Source organism: Gavia stellata, chromosome 16, assembly GCF_030936135.1.
Source record: "Gavia stellata isolate bGavSte3 chromosome 16, bGavSte3.hap2, whole genome shotgun sequence".
Taxonomy (NCBI): Eukaryota; Metazoa; Chordata; class Aves; order Gaviiformes; family Gaviidae; genus Gavia; species Gavia stellata.
Genome location: NC_082609.1, coordinates 19,927,693 through 19,938,733, shown reverse-complemented (window position 1 = coordinate 19,938,733; position 11,041 = coordinate 19,927,693). Strand labels below are relative to the sequence as shown.

Genomic DNA, 11,041 nt, shown 5'->3' with positions numbered 1-11,041 from the left:
ATGCCCTGCAGGAAGAGGGACCCCGTCCTGCTCTCCTATGCCGAGCTGCCTGGCACCGACGGTGAGGGTCCCCGCAGCGGTGGGGACGGCCAGCGGTCCGCGTCGGAGGAGGAGGGCCACCTCCCCAGCCTCCCCCGCGACGACCTCTCCAAGAGCATGTCGGGCTCCTCCGTTTCCTCCTACCACTCCGCCCTGTGCTCGGAGGGGACGGAGACCTTCAAGGACTGCCTGGAGTTTCTGGATGAGGAGGGGACGCCCCCCCGGGACGCGGGGCCACGAGGCGGCTGTGCCGAGGGGGCTGACCCGGGGCGCTGGGCTCCAGCCGGGGCCCCCGGCGTCCCCCCGCCACCTGCCCCCCTCGCCTGCGCGCGGCAGGCTCAGCTGTCCATCGTGGCTAAGAATAACCCGGCGCCGGGGCAGGGGGGCAGGATGGGTCCCCTCGGCGGGGACCGGCAGCCTGCCACCACCGCCGCCGCTGCCGGCGGGGAGCTGGCTCTGCCCCGGCAGCCCGGGGGGATGTTCGGCGGGGCACCCAGCGATTCAGACGAGGTGGACGGCGAGGTGCGGGCGCTGACGGCCAGGGCTTTCCGCAGCCTTTCGGGTCCCCCCGGCGCCCACCTCGACATGTGCAGCTCCCACACCTCCTCCAGCCTCTCCAACTCGCTGTCAGAGGACGGTGGGCGGCCGCGGCGGTGGCCGGCAGCCAGCGGAGAGTCCCGGGGCACAGTGGCAGCCCTCCACGGCAGGGTGGGCTGGCCCTTCCCCGCCGGCATGGACGGGGAGCTGCTGGGCTTGCTGGGGAAGGAGCAGTTCGAGTGCGTGGACGTGGAGCTGGAGAGCGGGGAGGCCAGGAAGGGCCACTGCAAGAAGAGGACCGTCCCCAAGCGCCAGATCCTGCTGAAGAGGAAGGAGAGGAAGGAGACGGGTTTCGGCCCCTGGGGTGACAGCCCGGCCCCCCAACCCCTGCCCCCCGCCAGGAAGGAGCCCCCCAGCAAGGGCAGGGCCATCGGAGAGGACTTCAGGCTCAACTACAAGCAGTTCATGAAGACGGCCTCCTTGGATGCCGACGCTGGCAAGACCAGGGCGGCCTCTTGCCTGGTGAAAAACGTCCTCGCCAAAAAAATGCAGTACGAGCAGAGGATCAAGATGGAGCAGAAGGGGCTGCGGGGCAGCTCAACCTCCTCGGGGCCGTCCTCCGCCGGCACCGACCTGCTGGGGGATGGTCTGGAGGGCAAGTCCAGCTCGCTCTCCCGCTCGGACTGCAGCTTCTCAGCCGAGGATCTGCATGGTGGCGGGATGCCGGTGGCCACGGTGACCGTGGGGGATGCCACCACCACCCGTCCCGCCAAGGGGGTGGTGCTGAGCGAGGCGACGAGGGAGAGCGTCTGCAAGCTGAAGAAGACCTTCAATGAACTCAATGAGAGGATGAAGTACCAGGAGGTCCTGGAGGGCCACCGGCTGCCCGGTGCCACCGAGGAGCCGGCAGCAGAGAGGATCCGCTACCGGCGAGCACGCGCCTTGTTCGAAGCCCACTCTGGGGTGGGGAAGACGCTGGACGTCGCCCCCAGATTTGAGAGAGCGCCAAAGCCGTGGCCCAGCTTGAAGCAGCGAGCCATCCGCCCCAGCCACCCCCAAACCCGCCCCTTCGAGGCCGACAGCCTGGCGCTCCCCGCCGTGCCTCCCCGCCGCCTCTTCACCTCCCGGGCGCAGGAGGTGAGACTGGTGCCGCAGAGCCGGCGGGAGGAGAAGCTGCCAGCGATGCCCCGCCAGCCACCCAGCCCCGGCACCCCGGCCCGGGAAGCCTCGCCAGCCGCCCCCCCTGAGCCAGAAGATAAGGGGAAGGGGCGCATCCCGCAGCCCCGAGACGTGCGCAAGCTGGTGAAGAGCAGCTACAGCCTCCACTTCGGGACTGCCAGCGCATCCCGTGGCACCACGGCACCGGCAAGCGGTGGGGGGCCGCCACCGGCCACCCCGCTTGTCATCCACTGCACCTCAGTCTGCCGCCAGGAGACAGCGACGGAGCCGGGGGACGGGGAGGTGCTGGCAGCTGCCAGCCGAGATCCAGCCCCGGCACGTGCCGAGGGCCCTGCAAAGCTCGCTGGTGGCCAGCCCTCACCCACCCAGGGCTCCCCTGTCCACATCACGAAGGTCCAGGCCACACGGAGGGGGGCACCCACTGCGGAGGGGCTGCCGGCATCCCCCCCGCGCCGGGAGCGGAGCGAGCTCAGGGTACCGCCACGGGCTCCAGCGGCCGAGGGGGTGCCGCACGTGGAGACCCACCTCCATGTCCTGGTGGGCCGACAGTCCCCAGCGGTGGCCGGGGAGGGCTCCCCGGCTCAGAGCAGCACCATGCTGCGGACAGAGAAGACCGTTCTCCTCCCACCGCCGCCGCCGAGTCCCACGGAGGGTAAGGACAGACGCAGCCACGACGGCACCGGAGGGCTCCGTGCCGCTGAGGGGCCCGAGTCAACGGTGCAGCGGCATGGCGGCGATGACGGCGATGACCCTCGAGCCAGACCCCTGACCAACAGCAGCTTGCACCCACAGCCTGAGAAACCGGCGGAGAGAAACACATCGAAGCCGCCCACAAGCAAGCAGGTGTCGGTGGGGAGCAGTGGCTCTGCAGGCAGCACTGGCCCCACTGCCCCGTTTCGAGCCGGGGAGGCCAGTGAAGATCCCTCTGGCCGGCTGCTGGAGCGGAGGGAGGCCTGGGAGCGTTTACCAAAGTGGCCGGCAGCCACCGAGCCGTACCTTCCTGCTTCCCTGGTGGAGAACTCCAACTACTTGGCAATTCCTGTGAAAGCCCCCAAATCCTCCGCGATGCCAAAGATGCCCTCGGTCCCCAATCCAGCCAGCACATCCTTTGGGACCCCTGTGGTCCCCAAGCCAGTCAGCGCATCCTTTGGGACCCCCTCAGTCCCCAGTCCAGCTAGCGCATCCTTTGGGACCCCCTCAGTCCCCAACCCGGCCAGCGCATCCTTTGGGACCCCCTCAGTCCCCAATCCAGCTAGCGCATCCTTTGGGACCCCCTCAGTCCCCAACCTGGCCAGCGCATCCTTTGGGACCCCCTCAGTCCCCAATCCAGCTAGTGCATCCTTTGGGACCCCCTTAGTCCCCAACCCGGCCAGCGCATCCTTTGGGACCCCCTCGGTCCCCAACCCAGCCAGCGCATCCTTTGGGACCCCCTCGGTCCCCAACATGACCAACTCATCTTTTGGTTACTCATCAGCCTCCAGCCTGGCCAGCACATCATTTGGGGCTCCCTTGGTCTCTAACTCCACCAACAAGTCTTTTGGGACCCCCTTGATCCCCTACCCAGCCAGTGCATCCTTTGGGATCCCCTTGGTCCCCAACCTGTGTGGTGCATCTTTTGGGACCCCCTTGGTCCCTAACTCAGCCAACGCATCCTTTGGGACCCACTTGGCCCCCAATTCATCCAGCATATCCTTTGGGACTCCCGTGGTCCCCAATCCATCCAGCGCATCCTTTGGGACCCCCTCAGTCCCTAATGTGGCCAACTCATCACTTGGGGTCCCTTTGGTCCCCAACCCAGCCAGCTCATCCTTTGGGTCCCCCTTGGTCACTAACCCAGTCCCCCCCTCCCTTGGGCACCCATCAGTCTCCAGTGTGGCCAGTTCATCCTTTGGATCCCCTTTAGCCCCCAACCCGGCCGGTGCTCCACTGGGAACCGGTGTGTGTCCCCTGGCCGGTGGGGAAGCACCCTGGAGCAAACCCAGCCCCGAGCCCCCCTTGCCCCGGCCCCCCGAGGGCCTGGCTGCTGGGGAGCACCTGGTGCCGCTGCCCCCAGCCCAGCCCCAGCCTCGCCTCGAGGATGCTCCCCATTTCCTAAGGAGGACTGACGGCGCCTCGCCGGGCAGTAAGAGCACACCGAGCCCCACCAAGCCCTTTGCCCCCCACCTGCCCACGCACCGGAGGATGCTCGTTGATCCTGACAGTGGGAAATGCTACTACATGGAGCCACCGCGGCAGCCCCAGCTGAAAACGCTCTACGACCCCGAGACGGGGCAGTACCTGGAGGTGCTCATCCCACCGGTGGCATCGCATGCCGGGCTCTACCATGCTCCTTTCAACCCCCTGGTCATGGCTCCAGGGGTCTATGCTCCACCCTACATGCCCTATGGCAGCTTCCCAGGCCTTCCGGCACCCCCGCCACCCGCCGCCCCCTCCCCAGCGCACCCCGACGTGCCAGCCGCCGAAAACCCCGGCTTCTCTGGGACCTTCAGCCCTACTCCCAAGGGCGAGGGGCCGCCCGCTGCCGGGGGTCCTGACTGCGGGTACCTGGAGAGCCTGTACTACATCCCCACAGGGATGCGGGCCAGCCCCGGCCCCAGCCCTGGCCAAGCCCCTGCCCGTGCCAGCCCTGCCGGGCCCGAGAAGGGACCGCTGCTCCGGATGTGACAGTCCTCAGCCAGGGATGGACCCGCGTGGCATGTCCCTTCCCAAGCAGCCAGGCTTTAACCCCAAAGTCAGCATCGGAAGAGATGCCCTGCCCACGGCTGAGCTGGTGAAGAGCCGAGGGGTAATGGGTACCGGTTGGACCTCACCGGCTCCTCATGGGAACGGGGAGAAAAAGGGTCTTTTCTTACGTGAGCACCTCGCAGCCCCAGGGTGGGAGCTTGAAGTCATGGGCCCCGGCCGGCAAAGGGACCAGATGCAGAGCCCCCACTTTCCCCCATACTGCCGGTCCCGTTCCGAGGGTGACCCGGGCTGGTCGGCACAGGGGGACGACAGCCCAGCCACCGCCAGCCCCCCGCAGCCATGGCTGCGGCACGGCCTCCCTAAAATAGTAATAAAAATGCTGAGACAGCATTAAATCCTGCATATTCCTCCTGTGTTTGTGTAGTCTGTAAAGGGGAGTGCGAGGGGCTCCCGCGGCCCCGTCGGGGGAGCTGAGGCACTCGGACCCTGCAGTCCATCTGTCTGTCCTGGAGCGCCCACTGGATGAATCCCTGGTCCCCGGGGGCAGGAGGGGACTCTGCCATCAACGGTGATCCCCAAACCCCGGCCCTGAACCCCAAACCCCAGCCCTGAGCCCCAAACCCCTGCCCCAGCCCCAGCTCAGGTGGGTCCACGCCATTCCAAGGAGGATTTGGGTCGAGGAGGAGGGGTCGGGCGTTACAGGACTGAATTACACCAAAAACCTCCCAGAGAAGGGACAGTTGGTTGGGGACATCCCGTGCGCGCACACACCACCCCCCTGACACCCCGGGGATGGACCGGGCGGCGTCAGCCGGATGCAGGTGCATCGGCCGCGCATCAGCGCCCGCTTGCCGGCCCCAGGGGGTTTATAGCCACCCCGCGCATCTGCCCCGGCACTTTCGGCATCGCGGCAGGATGCGGCCGGCGCTGGCAGTGTGGCTGGCCCTGAGCCTCCTGGCAGGGACGGGGGCTGAGGAGATGTGCGGGGGCCCCCCCGCCGCCCCAACCCGCACCATCCCTGCGCCCCAGCTCAGCCCCGAGGAGCGGCTCTCACCCCACATGCCCGAATCCCTGCGCTGCGATGCCTGCCACGCCATCGCCTTCCAGGTGGGGATCGGGGAGACGGCACCCTGAAACCGGGGGTGAGAGCCCTCGTCGGGGTGCTTCGGCCTGGGGACATGCTACCAGCTCCCCTGGGGCACCACGCTGATGGCTGCCCCCGCCGCCGGCACCCCAAAACAGGCCTTTGGGACCGGCGAGCACCCTTGCAGCTACCGATGGACCCACCACCCTGCGCAAAAGTGCTTCAGCTGGCGGGGCCGCAGGGAAGGGGGTGCAGACCCCGTCCCCGCTGGGGAGCAGGGTCACGGGGAGGCTGCCACCCTCACTGGGCGGTTTCTGCCCTTTTTCACCCCAGATTGAGGAGCAGCTGCGCAAGGCGGAGGGGAAGGTGGGCAGGAAGGCGCTGAGCGAGTCCGACTACGTGGAGGTGCTGGAGAGGAGCTGCTCGCAGAGCTGGGAGAGGTGAGCGGGGCGTCCCCAGGGGATGGGGGTGTCCCCAGGGACCGGGGTGTCCCCAGGGACCGGGGCGTTCCCCAACTCCTGCCTCTCCCCACAGCTACGGAGTGCAGGAGCTGGATGGGGAGAAGCGGCTGGCAGGGCCGGGGCTGCCGAGACAGGAGCCCATGAGTGTGATGGTGATGGGGGGACCCTGGCCGGGCAGGTAAGTCGGGGGGGGTCGGCAATGGCGGCGGTGCTGGGCACCGTCCCCTTGCCGCCATGGTGGGGTGGGACATGGCGTGACCCTCTCTGGCTCCTCACAGGCTGTCCAAGATGTGCCATGGCTACGTTGGTGAGCAGGGAGAGGCACAGATCTACGGGGCGCACCGGCGGGGCCCGGCCGCCCTGCGGGAGCTGCTCTGCCACGGGGAGAAGGGGCCCTGCGCCGGCGGCAAGGCTGGGGGTCCAGCACCGCCCAAGGCACTGCAGAACGAGCTGTAGCCCCGGCGCGGTTAATGCTTAATGCCCCGGTGACCTTCGGAGCCGACTTCGTCCCCAGCTAGAACCGATGCGCGCCGGGAGGTGGGTGCCTTCCCGGCGTCGCCCATCACCGGCGTCGCGACTGTCCCTCGACGCCCAGCCTGGCCGTGCCGGGACGATGCCGGCAGCAGCTGGTGCCCCGCGCCGCTGGACCCCCTGCGAGCTGGGAATTACTCTGTAACCCGTCGGCTCTAATGTTTTACCAATGCGGTGCTCACGGCGGGAGCGTCCCGGCCCTGCCAACGGTGCCAGCCCTAATTAAAGGAGTTAATCGCTGATCCGTCCCCGAGGCAGGGCTCCCCGGTTTCACAACCGGCAGCCAATGGCCGCCTTCCAGCCTGCCACCCCGCACCTCTGCCCGGCCCGGGTGGTGACTAAAGTCCTTCCCACGGCCATAAAACCCCCCGTGCAGTGACATCGCCACCAGGGCCGTGTCGCCGGAGGATGGGGACCCGCTCGGGAGACCTGGCTCAGCCCCAGGTGAACGCAGCCTCCGTCCCTGTCCCCATCCCCATCCCTGTCCCCTCCTCAGCAGTATCCCGGGGCGGTGGGGAGGGAAGTGGGTGGCCGGGGGGTACTGACCCCACTGATGGCCAGCTCAGGGCCACGGTGCCCAGCCAGGGCTGGCGAAGGGTGGGGTGAGCTTGGGGACTGCGGTGAAGCCCGGGACCAAGGGGACATGCTGGGGTGCTGCGGCTGGGACTGGCTGTGCCAACCTTCCCGACACCCCAGGGCCAGCGGGGACCCCCTCCACCCTCCCCTGGGGACAAACCGTTGCGCAGGGACCAGCGGGTTTGGGAGCTCGGTCCCCTGTCAGGGGTCAGAGCTGGTGCTGGGTGGGGCTGACCGGCCACGCATGCCGAGCCGTGGCCCGGTGGCCCTCTCGTCCCCGGGGCAGAGCCCAGCCCCGTTCCTATGGGATACCCGGGACAACACTGACCCGGCTCCTGTCTCGCTTTTGCTGCCAGAATGGGAACTCGGCTCTCGCCCCCACTGGCCCCCCACATCCCCCTGGGAAGGAGCTGCCTGCGGTGGGCACGGTGAGTACCGGGGCACCCCGGCACAGCACCCACCCCAAATCCTTCTGTAACGCACCATCAGATGGAGACCAGCCAGCCGGGACCCCTCCCCATCCCCAAGGGTGCAGGGGGTCCCAGGGGCAGTCTGAGCCACCCGTGGGGACAGTGTGGGGTGTCCCCCCCCCCCGTCCCCAGCCCACTGGGTGAGCCGGGGCTGAGCTGTGCCCCCTGCATGCCAGGACCCCGGAGCGGGTGCCAGGCCCCCCCGGCCGGCGGTGGACATGCTCTACAAGATCGAGGACGTGCCCCCCTGGTACCTCTGCATCCTGCTCGGCTTCCAGGTACGGCCTGGAAGGGGGGTCCACCCCACCGGCAGAGCCCGAGCCCCTGCTCTTTGTGGCGTGGGGCACCCCACAGCACCCCAGCCCACTGAGCTCCCCCCCCACACCCCCCCAGCACTACCTGACCTGCTTCAGCGGCACCATCGCCGTCCCCTTCCTGCTGGCCGAGAGCCTGTGCGTGGGCAAGGACCAGCTCACCGTCAGCTACCTCATCGGCACCATCTTCACCTGCGTTGGCATCACCACCCTCATCCAGACCACTGTGGGCATCAGGTAGAGCCACGGCCCTGGCGGGGACCCCCCCACCCATCCCCAGGCTGCGGACGCAGGCGTCCCCTCTCGTCCTTCCCCCAGGCTGCCCCTCTTCCAGGCGAGCGCGCTGGCCTTCCTCGTCCCCGCCAAGTCCATCCTGGCCCTGGAGAAGTGGCGATGCCCGCCTGAAGGTGAGGGCAGAGGGGGTGCAGGGTGGGGGGGTGTCCACCTGCTCCCCCCACCCACCCCAGGGACCACCTCACCCCCCTCCATCCCCAGAGCAGATCTACGGCAACTGGGCGCTGCCGCTCAACACCTCCCATGTCTGGCAGCCCCGTATGCGAGAGGTACGCCCCGTTGGCATCCCCAGGGGACCCCAAAATCCCTGGTGGGATGCTGAACCCCCCCCCCCTCCTCTCCCTCCCTCCATGCCCTGCAGATCCAGGGGGCCATCGTGGTGTCCAGCCTGGTGGAGGTGGCCATCGGGCTGCTGGGGCTCCCCGGGGCGCTGCTCAGCTACATCGGGCCGCTGACCGTCACCCCCACCGTCTCCCTCATCGGGCTCTCCGTCTTCCAGGCGGCCGGCGAGCGGGCCGGCTCCCACTGGGGCATCGCAGCGCTGTAAGGCCCAGGGACGGGGATGGGGGGGACAAGGGGGTAGGGGTGTCCCCCACGGAGCCAGGAGCGCGCTGGGGGCATGAGGGACCTCGTCTCTCTCTCCCCCCTCAGGACCATCTTCCTGATCGTCCTCTTTGCCCAGTACCTGCGGCACATCACCATCTGCCTGCCCGGCTACCGGCGGGGCAGCGGCTTCGTCCTGTTCCGCGTCCAGATCTTCAAGATGTTCCCGGTAGGGACAGGCCGAGAGCTGCCAGGTCCTGGGAAGTCCCAAAAATCCCCCCCCTTTTTCCACAGATGAGTTTGCAAGCGCTGCGGGGTGCGTCCCCCCTCTCTGCCCCTCCGTAGATCATCCTGGCCATCATGGTGGTGTGGCTGCTCTGCTACGTGCTGACGTGCACCGGCGTCTTCCCCAGCCAGCCCGAGGCGTACGGATACAAGGCCAGGACGGACGCCCGGGGGGAGATCCTGTCCGTGGCACCCTGGTTTCGGGTCCCTTACCCCTGTGAGTGCCAGGCAGCCCTGCGGCATGTGGGACCCCCCGACATCCTTTCACCCCGGGGGATGCAGGGGCCTGGCACAGCATCACCGGGGCTGGGGAGCACCCGGGGGGGCCCCAACGCGGCACCGGTGAGCACTAAGGGGGCCAGGTCACGGGGTCCCCCCGCCCTGACACCCCGCTCTGCCCCGGGCAGGTCAGTGGGGTCTGCCCACAGTGACCTCGGCGGCCGTGCTGGGCATGTTCAGCGCCACGCTGGCGGGCATCATTGAGTCCATCGGGGACTACTACTCTTGCGCCCGGCTGGCGGGAGCCCCCGCTCCCCCCGTGCATGCCATTAACAGGTACGGCCAGGTGGCTCTGCCGGTACCCTGCCCACACCGTGGCATCCCTGGGCACCGGGCAGGGACGCTGCAGGAGAGCAGCGGCAGGGACCAGCCCGTTCGTGTTGTTCCCCAGAGGCATTTTCACTGAAGGCATCTCCTGCATCATCGCGGGGCTGCTGGGAACCGGCAACGGCTCCACCTCCTCCAGCCCCAACATCGGCGTCCTGGGCATCACAAAGGTACCGGGGCCGGGGAGGGGTCCCGACTTGGTTGGGGGGACGGGTGCCATCACCCGCTGCCGGTCTCTCCATGCAGGTGGGGAGCAGGAGGGTGATACAGTACGGGGCTGGCATCATGCTCGTGTTGGGGACCATCGGCAAGTTCACAGCGCTGTTCGCCTCCCTGCCCGACCCCATCCTTGGCGGGATGTTCTGCACCTTATTCGGTAACCTCGGCATGTCAAACCCGGGACGCCGTTATCATCAGCCCCGGGGTTGTTTCCCCCGGGATTCGGGGGGTGGTGAGGCCGAGAGATGCAGGGCAGGCTTTGAGGGTTGGGGTTGAACCGCGGCTGGGTTTGACCGCCCTTCGCTGCCTTTGCGGGCAACCCACCCCGATGGCCGGCTCCCCGCCGGCAGCGTGGGCATCCCTGTCCGCCCGCAACCCGGCCGCCGTCTCTGCTGGCAGGCATGATCACGGCCGTCGGCCTCTCCAACCTGCAGTTCGTCGACATGAACTCCTCCCGCAACCTCTTCGTGCTGGGCTTCGCCATGTTTTTCGGGCTGACGTTGCCAAACTACCTGGATTCCCACCCCAAGGCCATTAGCACAGGTACCTGCCCACCATGAAAAGCCCCAATTTCGGGTGTTTAGGGAGAGAGGAGGGCAGATCTTGCGGGCGCTTGCCCAACCTGAGTAAGCAATGATTAATTAAGCAAATCCGGCTTATCACAGCACGTCCCGGCTCAGTCCCCGCGCTCTCGCAGGTGTCCCCGAGCTGGACCAGATACTGACGGTGCTGCTAACGACGGAGATGTTCGTCGGGGGGACCATCGCCTTCATCCTGGACAACACCATCCCGGGTAATTAAAGCACACGGAGCCATGGGGAGGACGCGGGGGGGTTTGCAGGCAGATTCATTTTGGTTTATTGCTGCGAGGGGATCGCAGGGCGAGGCGGGGCTGATGCCGGGCATCCCGGCTGCGGGCAGGCAGGGGCCGGGGCCTCGGCCAACACGGTGCCGGTTGCCACAGGGACGCAGGAGGAGCGAGGGCTGGTGCAGTGGAAGGCGGGTGCGCACTCGGACAGCACGGCGAGCGCCAGCCTGAGGAGCTACGATTTCCCCTTCGGGATGAGCGCGGTGAGGAGGAGCCGGTGGCTGAAGCACGTGCCCATCTGCCCGGTGTTCACGGGGTTTAAGGCCCGGGCGAAGGGCAGCGGCGCGGCCGCATCGGCCGCAGACGGGCAGGATACCGCAGACGGGCTCTCTGTGTGCACGAAGGTCTGA

At 68.0% G+C, this 11,041-nt stretch overlaps 3 protein-coding genes across 3 annotated transcripts; all 3 read left to right on the top strand.

Moving 5' to 3' along the window:
• On the top strand, positions 1 to 4,419 carry PROB1 (proline rich basic protein 1). The gene is made up of 2 exons (XM_059825594.1): positions 1 to 729; positions 784 to 4,419. The coding sequence occupies exons 1-2, from the start codon at positions 1 to 3 to the stop codon at positions 4,417 to 4,419; spliced, it is 4,365 nt and encodes a 1,454-aa protein (XP_059681577.1).
• A 936-nt stretch (positions 4,420 to 5,355) lies between these two features.
• On the top strand, positions 5,356 to 6,441 carry MZB1 (marginal zone B and B1 cell specific protein). The gene is made up of 4 exons (XM_059825540.1): positions 5,356 to 5,547; positions 5,858 to 5,964; positions 6,059 to 6,163; positions 6,264 to 6,441. The coding sequence occupies exons 1-4, from the start codon at positions 5,356 to 5,358 to the stop codon at positions 6,439 to 6,441; spliced, it is 582 nt and encodes a 193-aa protein (XP_059681523.1).
• A 483-nt stretch (positions 6,442 to 6,924) lies between these two features.
• SLC23A1 (solute carrier family 23 member 1) lies at positions 6,925 to 11,041 on the top strand. The gene is made up of 15 exons (XM_059825593.1): positions 6,925 to 6,960; positions 7,449 to 7,520; positions 7,739 to 7,840; positions 7,956 to 8,113; positions 8,195 to 8,283; positions 8,372 to 8,439; positions 8,532 to 8,713; positions 8,822 to 8,942; positions 9,059 to 9,215; positions 9,406 to 9,553; positions 9,669 to 9,774; positions 9,851 to 9,980; positions 10,223 to 10,366; positions 10,521 to 10,616; positions 10,788 to 11,041. Exons 1-15 carry the CDS (start codon positions 6,925 to 6,927, stop codon positions 11,039 to 11,041), a joined length of 1,863 nt encoding a protein of 620 aa, XP_059681576.1.

Coding starts and splice junctions, on each gene's coding strand:
- PROB1 (XM_059825594.1), top strand. CDS start 1: ATGCCCTGCAGGAAGAGGGACCCCGTCCTGCTCTCCTATGCCGAGCTG. Junction 730..783: donor GAGAGTCCCGGGGCACAGTG/GCAGCCCTCCAC, acceptor ATGGACGGGGAG/CTGCTGGGCTTGCTGGGGAA.
- MZB1 (XM_059825540.1), top strand. CDS start 5,356: ATGCGGCCGGCGCTGGCAGTGTGGCTGGCCCTGAGCCTCCTGGCAGGG. Junction 5,548..5,857: donor GCCACGCCATCGCCTTCCAG/GTGGGGATCGGG, acceptor TTTTCACCCCAG/ATTGAGGAGCAGCTGCGCAA. Junction 6,164..6,263: donor GGGGGACCCTGGCCGGGCAG/GTAAGTCGGGGG, acceptor GGCTCCTCACAG/GCTGTCCAAGATGTGCCATG.
- SLC23A1 (XM_059825593.1), top strand. CDS start 6,925: ATGGGGACCCGCTCGGGAGACCTGGCTCAGCCCCAG. Junction 7,841..7,955: donor GCATCCTGCTCGGCTTCCAG/GTACGGCCTGGA, acceptor ACACCCCCCCAG/CACTACCTGACCTGCTTCAG. Junction 9,775..9,850: donor GCGTCCTGGGCATCACAAAG/GTACCGGGGCCG, acceptor CTCTCCATGCAG/GTGGGGAGCAGGAGGGTGAT.